We start from the raw sequence: 14,437 nt of genomic DNA on the forward strand, positions 1-14,437 counted from the left end.
ATAATTATTGTTTTATTTTTACTATTACATTGTATTTTAAAATATATTATTTACAGAACTTAAAAAAATAGCTACATATGTACTAAATTATGGTCACATTAAACATTGTTGATTGCAACGTTTTCTTTATTAATTATTATTGAATTTGGATCACAAATATCCTTAATGTCATTCCATTTGCCAGAACTCATTGATTCAATGTTTTTCCATAACTCTTCAACAATATTATCATTAGAATACTTGTCTTTGTCAAACTCAAATGTTTTCAATTTCTTCGTGTCTTTGTTTACGATATCTGCATATTCAGTTAAGAAATCATAATATTAGAAAACACAAGGCATACGAGATATAAATAATAAAATCTGGAATAAAAAGTAAATTGAGCTTCATTATATGTATGTATACATAATTTAATAAAAAGGATACATCCTTTGACAATATTTTCTGGTGTAGAATAGTCCCATCTTATGCCCGTAAATCGTTCAGCAGTATTCCACATGTTTCTGAAATATAAAAAAAACTAAATTGTTTAAGTAATTCATAACTTTAAAGATATCCACTAAAAATTTATTTTTACTTTGCTTTATTCAATCGCAGACTATCACTGGGTTTAATTTTTAATCCACTTTCGAGTTCTTGACATTTTTTTTCGTTGTCTAAAATATGTTTTTCAGTGGTGGAAATTTTTTGTTCCAGAGCTTCCTAAAAAAAAAATGGCAAAACAAAACTTAAATTTTGGTCTTATTTCGATAGATATAGTGATGTAGTTTGTTTATAATTGTTTACATACATTTTCCTTGATCGTATTTTTTGAATTTGTTCTTAACTTAGATATTTCCTCTTTTAAACTATGGATATTATTTTGCAATATGGCATTTTCTTCTTCGATCAATTTTTGCTCTAAAACAATACAAGAAAATACGTATACACATATATTTGTGAGTCTTTGAACGATTACAAAATCAGAAATAGCATTCGCTATCGGATATATCAATACCATTATTCAGTATTTGTTGCTTGAAAAATACCTTCGGATGGGTCTTTGTCCGCCAAACGACAAAGTACTTACATAAATTAATCTAAAGTGGCCATTTTTTTTATTTGTGTGTTTATAAATGTTTCTAAATACTTCAATTATTGAAAACGAATACTAGATGATCAGGAAAAATTTTTTTTTTTCTTGAATGCTCTTATAAAATTCTACACAAAACTGGTTAAAACTACATACACTTAGTGATTTCAAAATTGAATTACGTTTAATCACTGGACCACATATTGTCTATCAAAGAAAATTGTTGTTCGGGAGGTGCATTTGTTCCATGTAAACAGATACAATATTTGACTAATTTGCCAGTATTTTTGACATTATTTTAGCTGAAGACTTTGTATATTTCAATCCATCTATTACATACTATTAGATCAAAACGTGTATTGGTTATAACTCATGTATCACCAGGACAGAAACCTAAAAACCAGTGCTGTACTGGTAAAACTGGTACGAATGGTCACCATAAATGAATCGGATCATACAGAAAGATGCAATTTACCTTTAGCGGCTACAAACGCCAATTCCAAATGTTTAATATATTCATTCGCACGAGTTTCTTCGATTTCCTCCAGAGCTTTCAATGACTCTTGTAACGCATCCATCGCGTCACAATTTTGACAACGAAACCCCGCGACGCCAACAACCAACCGCCACTACCGATTCAAATGTTCAACTGACAAATGACGTAAGCGCTAAAAATACAACCATCAGATGAATATATATTTTACCGGTAAACGGACTACTAGTCATATATGAACCAGTCACAGGACAACCGGTCGCTCTAGATCGGTCACACGTGATCACCCGTCACACTAAAATTGGTCACACCCTAAAACTGGTCACGAGAAAACTAGTCACACCCTAAAAGGTCTGTTCATACCTATCCAGCACGACCCGTATCCGGCAGGTGTCATGCAAGTGCGGATAGTATTCTTTGGTACATTCTATATGGACGCGCATGAATGCGTAAATGCGCATGCGCGAATGAAGTATGAATACGTCCATATAATGTACCAAAGAATACTATCCGCTCTTGCATGACACCTGCAGGATACAGGTGGTGCTGAATAGGTATGAACAGACCTAAAATCGGTCACGAGAAAACTGATTGACTGATTTTATGGTGTGACCAGTTTTAGGGTGTGACCAGTTTTCTTGTGACCAGTTTTAGTGTGACGGGTGATCACGTGTGACCGATCTAAAGCAACCGGTTGCCCGGTGATGGGTTCACATTTGACTAGTTATAACTAAAGGCCGGATAATCAAGGTGCCGTCTTGAAAAAAACGGACCCAGAGGGTGCTGTGTATTGTTCGTTGCATTGTTAAAGGTTCGCCGAACGTTTTTTTTTGGACTCAGATTCCTAGAAAAAGCACTGTGACTATCAGGTGTCTAGTAATAACCGAACCGTTTTTCAGTTGTTATTGATTATTAATAAATATAATTTAATTTGTTTTACTTAATAAATAAATTGAATAAATTGAAGTTAAATATATTAAAAGAAATTAGATGTTTGTTATCAATAATATGGTAACTCGAAAAATAATAAAATAACCATATATTGAACAGACCTTTAATCTTATTTTAGCAAAATAATTTTATTTTCTATTGAAAGTTTAGGTTGGTAGCGTTAGCGTTAGCATGTAGTGTGAGGTTGGCTATGTTACCGCCGCAATGACAGCTGGTAAACAAGCGCCGGGTTGCGGCTTTTCCTCTCAATTCTGATTTTACTTTGGCATCTGTTCAATACTATGCGATATGTGTCGTCGTTAATAAAATCTTCAACAATTTACTGAGGTATTGCTTTATTTTCATTTTGTATTGGCTTTCGGCTTGGTTGCCATGTTTTTTGAGGTTAATAAGTTATACGTTTACACATTATTTGACTTGAGTAAACGACCGATTACTCGGATGCGGATTTTTCGTGTGTAGATAAAATTTCGATTTTCATAATAATTTAATTTCAATGCGGATCAGATTGGTTTCTAATCATAGTACTTCCATTTTCTATCATACTATGCTTCGCTTATTTTTAATGAAAGTGTACGTGTATAATTATTCAAATGACGATCATGAGATTGAATAATTATTAACCGACGAATTACAGATTATCTTTTTATTAAATAAATGAAATTATCGCAATAATCTTTTATGACGATTATGGGCTTTGAGTTAAATTTTTATAGTCTGGAACAAATATTATTATTATTATTAAATCTGAGATTTTTTTATAATACGTGGCAATTCAAATTATATGAAACCAACTGAATTGGCATTGCTTGGATAATTGAAAGTGGAAAAAAATTTAGAAATAAAATTTTTTCAAAAAATATGCATTAGATAAATATATTGTGGTTAAAAATGTACAGCTTAAAAACATCAAATAGATTCGCGTATTAGACAGACAAACAAACAAACAAACATTAATTATCATATAGTGGATAATGTATGTAGATAATGGAAAATTAAAAAGTTGAAAATAAAATATTGAAGTCGTTTATTTTATTTATTAAATGTTTCTCTTTGTTCTTCTAAGATATCATATCGTCAAGATGTTTTCTATCTGCCGTCAAAACCATCCAGCAACTGGAATTGAACATGCTGTAAGTTGCTGCTTCTTCAATTCTGAGGAAAAATGTCTTGTAACGGCTGGTGCTAACATATTGAAAATATTTCGGCTAATACCGGAAGTCGACATCAAAGAAAGACCGATAGGTACGCTAGTGCTTTGATTTATTTATTTTAATATATGTACATAGATATGTATTATTGATTTTTAAAAACACAATTTTGTAGATGGCAGTGCACCGAAAATGAAACTGGAATGCTTAGCAAATTATACACTCTGGGGATCCATAATGTGTCTTCAAACTGTTAAAGTGCATGGTACAGGTGGCGATCTTTTGTTGGTATCTTTTAAAGATGCCAAACTTGCCGTATTACAGTACGATCCGAACACGCATAATTTGGCCACATTGAGTCTTCATTATTTCGAAGAGGACGACATGAAGGTAATTATAAAATGATCTATTATTCAACCATTAAATAGAGCATATTGCAATTGGCATTAACAATTTTATGTTATGATAGGGTGGCTGGACAAGTCATAATCACATACCATGGATACGAGTAGATCCTGAAAATAGATGTTTCGTCATGTTGTTATATGGACGAAAACTCGCTGTACTACCTCTAAGGAGGGAAACAAACGCTGAAGATAGTGATCTTTTAGAAATGAAGCCTTTAGATACAAAAATGGTTATAACCGTAATATGTACTTTTGTAACTTGGGAATTTTGTAACGTGAAATACTGACTTAGATAATGTTTTAGCCTCAACCCGTTTCTTCAAAAGCACCAGTGATGGCATCGTATGTTATAGCTTTAAAAGACCTCGATGAAAAAATCGATAATGTTATTGATTTGCAATTCCTTCACGGCTATTATGAACCGACTCTTTTACTTTTGTACGAGCCAGTGAGGACTTTTCCTGGGTTAGTAATAAATAGAAGGTAATTGATATTTTTTATGCATTGTAATTAAAATTTTATTTTATTTCGATTAATAGACGTACAGCTGTAAGAATGGATACTTGCGCTATGCTCGGTGTGAGTTTAAATTTGCATGCTAGGGTACATCCGTCTATTTGGGCTGTTACCGGATTACCTTTCGATTGTGTCTCGGCAGTTCCCATTCAAAGACCTCTCGGTAAACCAATAGATTTATTTTAAATCCAAATTTTTTAATGAAGCAGTATGTTGATTAAATTTTTAATTTTATAGGTGGATGCTTGATATTAGCAGTCAACTCTGTAATATATCTCAATCAATCGATTCCGCCATATGGAGTATCATTAAACAGTGCCGCTAATCATTCAACCAATTTTCCTTTAAGTATGTGCTTATTATTGATCATAACGCACTGTTTAATTATTATTTTTAATGGTGTATTTTCAATTTTTCGCTTACAGAAATACAAGAAGGCGTGTGCTTGACTTTGGAAAGTGTTTGTGTTTCTACTTTGGGTCCACAGAAGTTAGCTTTGTCCCTCCGTAGTGGTCAATTATACCTTTTGACTTTATTGGCTGATTCCGTTAGAAGTATCAGATCATTTCACTTCGATAAAGCTGCTGCTAGTGTACTTACAACATGTGTAAGTTATTATTTTTGTCTATTAATCGACAACTATTGAATCGAATATTTGATTTATTAATTGCATTTTCAGATGTGCATTTGCGAGGACAGCTTCATGTTTCTCGGATCTCGTCTTGGTAATTCACTCTTGCTTAAATTTAGCGAGAAAGAACGACATACCCTGACTCAAGTTGAACGACCAACTGCTACAATCGATTTAACAACAGAAGGTTAATTTTAAATAAATAATACATATATGAATGAATGCATACTTATTATTCTTTTAATAATGTTTATTTATGTTGTCAGAATCAAGTTCAAATGCTAAGAAACGTCGAATGGAATCTTTAAGTGATTGTATGGCATCAGACGTCCAAGACATTCGTGATAAGGATGAATTAGAAGTATATGGTTCAGATAAGCGAACATCGACTGAATTGACTACTTATATGTTTGAGGTCAACATTCAACTGTCTTTAATTGTTTTTTCTTATCATAGATCTTCCAATAAATTTTATATGATTTATAGGTATGTGACAGTCTTTTGAACATTGGCCCCATTGGTGATGTTTCTATGGGTGAACCTGCTTTTCAAGAAGCAGCAGCTGCCGGTGGCGTTGAACTCGTAACTACTTCAGGCTATGGCAAAAATGGAGCTCTTTGCGTTCTACGTCGCAGTGTTCGACCTCAACTCGTCACTACCTTTCACTTACCTGGTTAGTATAATGCTAAATCGAATAATGTTTGTATCATTTTTAGTGTATATTTAAATTCATTTTAAATTGTTTAGGTTGTATCGATATGTGGACTGTAATCGGTGAATTACACGGCCAAAATGAAGCAAATAAAAATGATGTTCAGGATAGTGAAGGCTCTCATTCGTACATGCTACTGTCTCAAACGGATTCTACAATGGTATTTCATATAATAATTATGGTAATATATACAAAATTGCCAATTTTATATTCATGAATTTTTTTTTAGGTTTTACAAACCGGTGAAGAGATCAACGAAGTTGACAATTCAGGATTTTCCACTCAATCGCCTACTATTTTCGCTGGAAATCTCGGAAACAATAAATATATAGTTCAAATTACATCTGTGGCGATTAGATTAATCAAAGGTTAGTTTATTTATTGTAGTATAATATACATATATATGAATGTATAGTAATTTTATTGGTATATTTTAGGAAGCCAACAAGTGCAACATATACATGTAGATGGCGGAGCTATTGAGGCTGGAGTTGCCGATCCGTATGTGTGTGTATTGACTGGAGCTGGTCGTATACTTGTATTGGCACTACGTGAGGCCGCACGAGGAACTGCTCGTTTGGCAGCTTTACGACATTCTCCACCAGCAACGCCACCAGCCGCTCGTTGCTGTGCTTACCGAGATCTTAGTGGATTGTTTTCGAGTTCACCCATCAACATCGATGTTTCTAATGTATGTACTAGTGTGTGCATGTATTTTATATTAATAATTTTAAATCATGAGATTATTTTATAGATTAAAGGAGAGAATGTCGTCAAAAAAGGAATGAAGCCTCCTAATCGCAATGTTAAAAACGAAGGAGCAAAAGACAATCCTGATGTCATTCATGATATCAATGATGAGGACGATTTGTTATATGGTGGAGATCAAACGCCAGCGTCTATGGTGTCGGTTAGTATATTTAGTACGACTTTTTACAGAATCTAAAATAAAATTTTGTTTTAATTTATTAATATATAATTATTTTGTTGATAGTTAATGCAAACAGAAAGAGGACAACGGGAAGGTGTAACGGTGCATTCACGCCGAGATTGGTGGCGGCGCCACTTTATAGATCACAAACCGACATATTGGCTGTTTGTTGTGAGGAGTAATGGAAATATGGAAATCTACTCACTTCCAGATATGAGGTTGAGTTTTCTAGTGCGTGGTGTTATAAATGGCGCAAAGGTTTAACTTTATATTATTAGTAATACGAAATAATTAATTTTTATATTCTCAAGAGATTAATTGTCATTGCGTTTATTTCAGGTTTTGATGGATAGTTTAGAATCTGTACCTGAAATTATAGGTCAAACTTCGAATGAAGATTTGATTAGTGGATTGGATGACCACGATTCTATGCAAGGTGCTCTTAAAGAAATTATGGTTGTAGGACTTGGCAACAAAGGCTCTCGACCGTTATTGTTCCTCAGAACTGAAAACGAACTCATGATATATCAAGTAATTGATGGTTTAAAAAAGCAATATTCTTTTATATAATAATATTCTGAAATATAATCTTATATTTATAGGTATTCCAATATGCAAAAGGGAATTTAAAAATGAGGTTCCGACGGTTACCTTTAGGTTTGCCACGCATTCCAGTTTCGAATGAAAATGTTGAAGATGCATCTTCTGATAATTCGAATATCAAAAAGAATGTGAAAAAACTACGCTATTTCGGTAATTTAATATAGTCCAATAAATATGTAATTTGTTTTTTTGTATATCAATTTATTTCATTTATTATGTAATTCAAGGAAACATCGCTGGTTATAATGGAGTGTTCGTATGCGGATCGCCTGGACTATGGATATTATTGACTCCTCGAGGTGAACTTCGTTGTCATCCCCATGCGACTGCACAAGAAGATTCGTTTGTATCTATATTTGCTCCATTCAACAATGTCAATTGTCTGCAAGGATTCCTTTATTTTAATATTGAAGTATGTAAAAAATTTAAAATTATTTCTTATAAAGGTTATATGTAGTTCAAATCTAAATTTATCTAACGTATTTTCGTTATAGTCGGAGTTGAGGATTTGTGTGCTGCCTACCCATTTGACATATGATGCTCCCTGGCCTGTAAGGAAGGTTCCATTGCGAACCACTCCACATTTTGTGACGTATCATTTAGAATCAAAAACATACTGTGTTGTTACGTCACAAAGTGCACCCACAAAAACGTATTATAAATTCAATGGTGAAGACAAAGAACTATCTGATGAAACGGCCAAAGGAGAGAGGTTTGTTTTTGTAATATGTATGTATTTGTTTTGTTGTTGTTCAGGAGTGTTGTAACATCTTTTTTTATTTGTAGGTTCCCATACCCAATGCAAGATAGATTTTCCATAATGCTTTTCTCTCCAGTATCTTGGGAAATTATTCCAAATACTAAAATTGAATTAGAAGAATGGGAGCACGTCACATGTTTGAAAAATGTCAGTTTAGCATACGAAGGAACAAGGTAAATTCAAAAGATTTTGATTCATTTCAATCATCAGTGATTTAGTTATTAATCGAATAATTTTATTTTAGATCTGGACTCAAAGGCTATATCGCCTTAGGTACAAATTATAATTACAGTGAAGATATAACATCTAGGGGAAGAGTTAGTTAATTTATTCATTCTTGTTGATGTATTCGTTATCGTTTAAATACCTGATATTTATTTTTTGCTGTAGATTCTTATTTACGACATTATTGAGGTTGTTCCTGAACCAGGTCAACCATTGACTAAAAATCGGTTCAAAGAAATCTATGCAAAGGAGCAAAAGGGACCGGTGACTGCTATAACGCAAGTTCTTGGATTTTTGGTATCGGCTGTAGGACAAAAAGTAATATATTATATCATAGAAAACATGCAAATAAAATGCACAGGTAAGATGTTAAATTTATATTTTGAAAAAATGTTTCAGATTTATATATGGCAACTTCGAGACGGTGACTTAGTCGGAGTTGCATTTATTGATACACAGGTCTATGTACACAGAGTATTATCTGTAAAGAGTATGCTGCTTGCGGCTGACGTTTACCGATCAGTAGCTCTGATGAGATTCCAAGAACATCATCGTACACTGTCTTTGGCTGCTCGTGATATGCGCACAGCACAAGTATGTAAAATGAAATAATTACGTTGAAAATATTATGTTTACTAAATTTTAATGCTTTATTGGATTTTTAGGTATTTGATGTTGAATTCATGGTCGACAATTCAAATTTAGGCTTTGTAGTCTCAGAAATTGAAGGAAATTTTGTACTTTTTATGTATCAACCTGAAGCAAGGGAGAGTTTCGGAGGTTCGTTCCTTCATTTGTAACATTTTAGTTCGATAAAAATATGTGTTCATAATTTTATAATATTTGTAGGTCAGCGGTTAATACGAAAAGCTGATTATCATTTGGGACAAAAAGTCAATTGTATGTTTAGAATTGCTTGTTGTTCTTTACCTGAACAGAGAGATGATGCGGCTTTGAATGTGTCAGATAAAAGGCACTGTACTATGTTTGGTATGTGTGGCTAAATGATAATCTCATGGATTTAGACTTATTTAATTTTAATTAAAATATTTTTATTTATTGATTTATATAGCGACGCTTGATGGTGGATTGGGTTATATCTTACCATTGTCGGAAAAAGTGTACAGGAGACTACTTATGTTACAAAATGTAATGAACAACTACTGTTGCCATTTGGCTGGGCTGAATCCAAAAGCACATCGGTATGATTTGTAACTTAATTTTTTTTAAATTATTTTATTGGATATGTATTAAGTTTTATTGCCTTTTTGTTATTAGAACTTACAAATCGGCGAGAAAACTCGTCGGTGGACCTGCAAGAGGTATATTAGATGGAGATCTAGTTAGTCAATTTTTGTATTTACCACAAAATGAGAGATCAGAGGTTAGTCATTTTATTAATATTATGCATTATTTTTTATTTTTAATTATCTAATTCTCAATTTTTTTTTTAAATTTTAGATCGCCAAAAAGATTGGTACCAAAGTAGAAGAAATACTTTCGGATCTCATCGAAATTGATAAATTAACTGCTCATTTTTAGATTGAATGTTTTCATCAGTGTATTAATTATACAAACAATAAAGCAATTGCCTAATTAAAAATATTAATAGCTTTGATTCAATTTACCTATACAATGTTTTGTCATATTTTAGGAAAATAGTCTAAATGTATAGACAAGGTTTTTATTTTTAAAGGGCAAAGTCATTCAACACAATTTGTGCATTTATATGTATGTATATATATTTAATTTGTATTTATGTTAAACTATTTGATACAATGGAAGAACTACAATCCTAATTTGTTTAACAAAAAAAGCAATAATGCAAAGGGAACGTCAAACACACAAAACACAATTGACTATACATATTTTGTATCTTGCTCATTCAAATGTGTAAAAATAAAATAACTTACATATATATGTAGAATCAACAAGTGAACAACCACTTTTAAATAACCAATAACAAAAGTCTTTCTTTTATGGTAACGGGATATAAGGTACGGTAAAATTTCGAAATAATAACATTTATCTTTCTTTTCAATATAACATTATGTATTCCCGCGCTAGTATCGCTTATTTCTTCAGATTATTGTCGATTACGTCCGGATTGAACGTGTTGTCGAGCTCGAACCCATGCACGTGCATGTACGGCGTGGTGAACTCAGGACAGGTCTTGAGCCAGAATGGATGCATCTTCCCCTCCGTTGCTAGACACTCGTTAGCACAGATCACTTCAATGTTATTATCCTGTAAAATTTCACATATAACTCGCTGCATTTGCATATTTACACATATACATATGTACATACATATCGTCATTATACCTTATAACAATGAATGCACGTAAAGATGCACCTGTCAACGGGATCCATCTGTGGTGCGACTGCATAAGCATGAGACATGCTGAACAATGAAAGTACCAGGACGAAGATCATCACACTTCCTATAAATATATTCGATATTAATGTATGCGTTATCATTGAGTGATAATTGTTATTTGTTTTTATGCGTACCGGAATGATAAGCCATTTTTTTCTTGTATTGGAATTAGCAACTTCTATATCCTTAGATGAAAATATAAAATGCCATTAGTAATATATTATATTAGCTGAAAATGTGGAATTTTTGGATAGCTGAAGAAATTGTGTTGTTTTCAAATACAAACACAAAAAAACTATTGATATTGAATTGATTCATAGTTGAGAGAGTATAACCAACAATTGTTTAACAGCTGTAGCCAAACACATGAAAGCTGTTCAGTGGGCGAGCATAGGCTGCCAGCTAGAAATCGAAATATAATTGGAAAGCAATCAAACTATTTCCGAACAAAAGGGCAAAGTGGCTCCGAACAAACTTGTTTACTGATGAACGTTTACATCGCCTAGTTTCAGCTTAAGCACCCACTACAATTTAACGGTAATTCTATCTAATCGTGAGATCATATATTCAACGAATTTAATTGTGTTTACATATTATTGTTCGAGAGAGTTCTCGGCAAGCATGAAAAATTATCAAAGCTCACTTTCAAAGTTTTCTTGTAGTAAAACTCGCGAAACTTTTCTGCGGGGGCTGCCATTTTACTACGTGGCTTTTGTAGGTTTCTAATTGAATTTTGTTTGCACCGACTTTTACCTGGATCTCGCTTTGTGAAACGATTCCCACGCGTTCGTATTTTTATTTGATTTTCTTGATGCTTTGGCGCTGAGCGAGTTTTTACTATTTGATGAGCAAACTTTGAACGTTAAATGTCAAAAGTGCTCTCGTCATACATACATTAAATTTGAAAAAGATTTTTATAAAAAAAGAAATAAGGCATTTCAAAGTTAATGTCCCCAGTATAAGTTTAATTAAACGCAAGGCAATTTTTTTATTATGCCTTTACGTAAAAAAGTGGGCAAAATTGAGCTGACGATACATTTAATGTTTTTGTATCCAATTCCATTTATTAGAATAGGCCAATTTGGATAGGTTGGGGTATTATTACGGTTTTATTGATTTTATATGAAGACGAAATAAAATATATTTTTTATTTATTACGCTTTTCAGAAAACAATAAATTGACGCCTTTCAGAAATCAATAAAAATAATAAATAAGATAGAAATAATAGGTTTTAATTTTAGAGTAAATGTGATCATCTGAAGCGTTTCGTTTCTTTTGCCGCCATATGTATACATATGTTGCAATAAAAATAAAATAAAAGAGTTATCGAATTTTTTATATACAAACCAGTGTTTTTACCGGGCTTCGCTCGGTATTTGTAATATAATATAAACCGTGCCTTAAACATGGCCAATCTAATAGTAAACATTTTATTAAAATTTATTTGAATATTAGTTTGTTTTTTTTATTAAATTGAACGCCACGGATTCTACGAACCAAACAAACAAACAAACATACATACATATGTACATACAAAGTCTCTTCCGAAAATCAAAAATATTGATAACATGAAAATATTATTTCTATTTTTGAATTTACCTTGAAAATTATTTCTAGTTTTTTCAAGGAAAATATAATTCATTTGAAATTTATACGATATGTAACGTATGGTTTCCAAATATTCGAATATGGAATATCAAATAGTAGCTTTAAATTATTTATTCTTAGTTTTAGGAAGTTCGAGATATTATTAAAAAATTAACAGAATCCTAATCTAGAACAGCGGCTCCCAACCTGTGGTACGCGTACCATTTGGTGGTACGCGGTTGATGGTTGGTGGTACAAGAAAAAAAAAATCAATAATGGCGGACATGCAGGAATGATTGATTTACAATCATAAATAGAAATATTTTATATATAATTAATAAACATTATCATAATTAATCATAGTCGACGTATCGATGAATTCATTAAATCTCATTAAATTTATTTTGTAATGACATTTAATTGAGAAAAGAAAATATATTATATGTACTTTGTGATTTTGTGTTTTTACTAAAACCATATATCAGTAATAGAAGTATGACGAAATCTAATCTAAAATTTCGAAAGTGACTTTGTATGTTTGTAAGTATTTTCGGTTGGGAACAAAACAAGTCAAAGTTTCTATGACGACGATTCGATTGGTTGAATATTATTTTTTTCGGATTCAAATAAATTTAATAAAAAAACAAATGAATATTTACGATTAGATTCGCCATGTTTACGCTGTTTATATTACAAATACTGAGCGAAGCCGGGTAAAACAACAAAAATTATATGAATTTTTAGATTTCTAACGGGTTTCCGGAAACTTTTCATTTTTAACAACGGGTTTCCGGAAACCCATGGAAACCATTAGGGTGACACCACTGTATGGTGGTACAATTTAGCGTAATGTTTTACCAAGTGGTACGCGAGTCAAAATAGGTTGGGAACCGCTGATATAGAACATCAAACAAAACTAAATGTGCTGTAGATCGAAATAAAAAAAAAATAAGTTCATATAAAATGTATTCGAATATTCGGATTTGGAACCCTTGGCATACGATATTATAAACTAGTTCACAAAAGTCAGAACGAAGATTTTCTTCCATAGACTATTTTCCACTTGACGAATTGAGAATTGAGTTGTCAAACGAATTTTTAATTGAAATAATATTTTATTACAAAGAATTTTAATTTTCTTTTATATTAATATAATTTCAACGAGTCACACATACATACATACATACATATATCAAATCATCAATCGAATAATTCAAACTGTGGATTATAGTTGTATTTAAAAAGTAAACATTTTTTATTTCAGTTTGAAATAAAAAAATCCACTCATGAAAACTGACACAGGTTTGACTAAAAGAAGAATTTAGATTAAAGATGAAATCAATATGAAATCCTAACATGGAGTATTGAATACCTGTTGTTCCTTCGGTGTGGTATCTGTTCCAGTCGTGGCGCGCTCCTCGAGTGACCTGGCGGGAAACCGTCCAGCTCTTATATACGCCACTCCGGCACTCGGGGTCTCCCCAACCCCCCAGAAACCTATTCCTCTCCTCAGTTAGCGTAGGCTTTAACCCACCGCGGGATTATGGAGTGTGAAATATGGTGGTTTAGCAGCCGTATCTCCACACGCGGAGCTCTATTATTGGCAACAATCAATCCGTACTCGCCTCCATTCTGATTAATGGCAACCCTCTCTGCCAATATTGACTGACGACGGGTGCGTCACATGTCAATTCGATTTACCGCCAAATGCTCGATCGGATTGGCGGATGACTATCAGATTTTCACAATAGCTAAGTATATACAGGAACGGCACCGTTCACCATCATTACCCAATCGATGAGTTAAATAAACTTTAATTAAATCCTGAGCTTCGCTTCTAAACTATGTATGTACATATGTAGCTAAATTACAATAAATTATGTAGTGGAAATCATCATCGTCGATTACTCAAACTGTCTACTATTTATTTCAGTATGGCTGGTTTAGATACGAAGTCATTTTATTGAAAAATACTATTAAGGATTGGGTCATGATGGCAAATGGTAACTTTAATCCAT

The 14,437-nt window shown here is 32.6% G+C and overlaps 3 protein-coding genes across 3 annotated transcripts; 1 reads left to right on the top strand and 2 right to left on the bottom strand.

The window, feature by feature from the left end:
- Nucleotides 1-20: 20 nt before the first annotated feature.
- Nucleotides 21-1,719, bottom strand: LOC143915739 (uncharacterized). The gene is made up of 5 exons (XM_077436502.1): nt 1,548-1,719; nt 791-900; nt 578-702; nt 427-503; nt 21-295 (listed from the first exon to the last, which is right to left on the bottom strand). The coding sequence occupies exons 1-5, from the start codon at nt 1,648-1,650 to the stop codon at nt 99-101; spliced, it is 612 nt and encodes a 203-aa protein (XP_077292628.1). The 5' UTR covers nt 1,651-1,719; the 3' UTR covers nt 21-98.
- A 965-nt stretch (nt 1,720-2,684) lies between these two features.
- On the top strand, nt 2,685-10,166 carry Cpsf160 (cleavage and polyadenylation specificity factor subunit 1). The gene is made up of 29 exons (XM_077437166.1): nt 2,685-2,843; nt 3,583-3,761; nt 3,843-4,057; nt 4,137-4,304; nt 4,379-4,539; nt 4,614-4,753; nt 4,828-4,938; nt 5,016-5,197; nt 5,270-5,408; nt 5,488-5,636; nt 5,708-5,894; nt 5,969-6,093; nt 6,163-6,301; nt 6,371-6,624; nt 6,688-6,843; nt 6,928-7,122; nt 7,204-7,395; nt 7,467-7,617; nt 7,695-7,879; nt 7,962-8,179; nt 8,254-8,400; nt 8,472-8,544; nt 8,618-8,770; nt 8,852-9,046; nt 9,118-9,232; nt 9,302-9,442; nt 9,525-9,654; nt 9,731-9,836; nt 9,914-10,166. Exons 2-29 carry the CDS (start codon nt 3,599-3,601, stop codon nt 9,992-9,994), a joined length of 4,371 nt encoding a protein of 1,456 aa, XP_077293292.1. The 5' UTR covers nt 2,685-2,843; nt 3,583-3,598; the 3' UTR covers nt 9,995-10,166.
- On the bottom strand, nt 9,648-14,053 carry LOC143916196 (uncharacterized). Its single transcript, XM_077437167.1, has 4 exons — nt 13,792-14,053; nt 10,966-11,016; nt 10,777-10,895; nt 9,648-10,699 (listed from the first exon to the last, which is right to left on the bottom strand). The coding sequence occupies exons 2-4, from the start codon at nt 10,979-10,981 to the stop codon at nt 10,526-10,528; spliced, it is 309 nt and encodes a 102-aa protein (XP_077293293.1). The 5' UTR covers nt 10,982-11,016; nt 13,792-14,053; the 3' UTR covers nt 9,648-10,525.
- Nucleotides 14,054-14,437: the final 384 nt, after the last annotated feature.

This window comes from Arctopsyche grandis, chromosome 8 (genome assembly GCF_051622035.1).
Source record: "Arctopsyche grandis isolate Sample6627 chromosome 8, ASM5162203v2, whole genome shotgun sequence".
Classification (NCBI taxonomy): domain Eukaryota; kingdom Metazoa; phylum Arthropoda; class Insecta; order Trichoptera; family Hydropsychidae; genus Arctopsyche; species Arctopsyche grandis.

What these genes read in the sequence shown, in the direction of transcription:
- LOC143915739 (XM_077436502.1), bottom strand. Translation starts at nt 1,650, where the DNA reads ATGGATGCGTTACAAGAGTCATTGAAAGCTCTGGAGGAAATCGAAGAA. An exon ending in CTGCGATTGAATAAAGCAAA is followed by an intron (nt 504 to 577) that starts GTAAAAATAAAT and finishes TTTATATTTCAG; the next exon opens with AAACATGTGGAATACTGCTG. An exon ending in AGAAAATATTGTCAAAGGAT is followed by an intron (nt 296 to 426) that starts GTATCCTTTTTA and finishes CTGAATATGCAG; the next exon opens with ATATCGTAAACAAAGACACG.
- Cpsf160 (XM_077437166.1), top strand. Translation starts at nt 3,599, where the DNA reads ATGTTTTCTATCTGCCGTCAAAACCATCCAGCAACTGGAATTGAACAT. An exon ending in TCCCATTCAAAGACCTCTCG is followed by an intron (nt 4,754 to 4,827) that starts GTAAACCAATAG and finishes TTAATTTTATAG; the next exon opens with GTGGATGCTTGATATTAGCA. An exon ending in CTAGTGTACTTACAACATGT is followed by an intron (nt 5,198 to 5,269) that starts GTAAGTTATTAT and finishes TTGCATTTTCAG; the next exon opens with ATGTGCATTTGCGAGGACAG.
- LOC143916196 (XM_077437167.1), bottom strand. An exon ending in CGTGCATTCATTGTTATAAG is followed by an intron (nt 10,700 to 10,776) that starts GTATAATGACGA and finishes GAAATTTTACAG; the next exon opens with GATAATAACATTGAAGTGAT.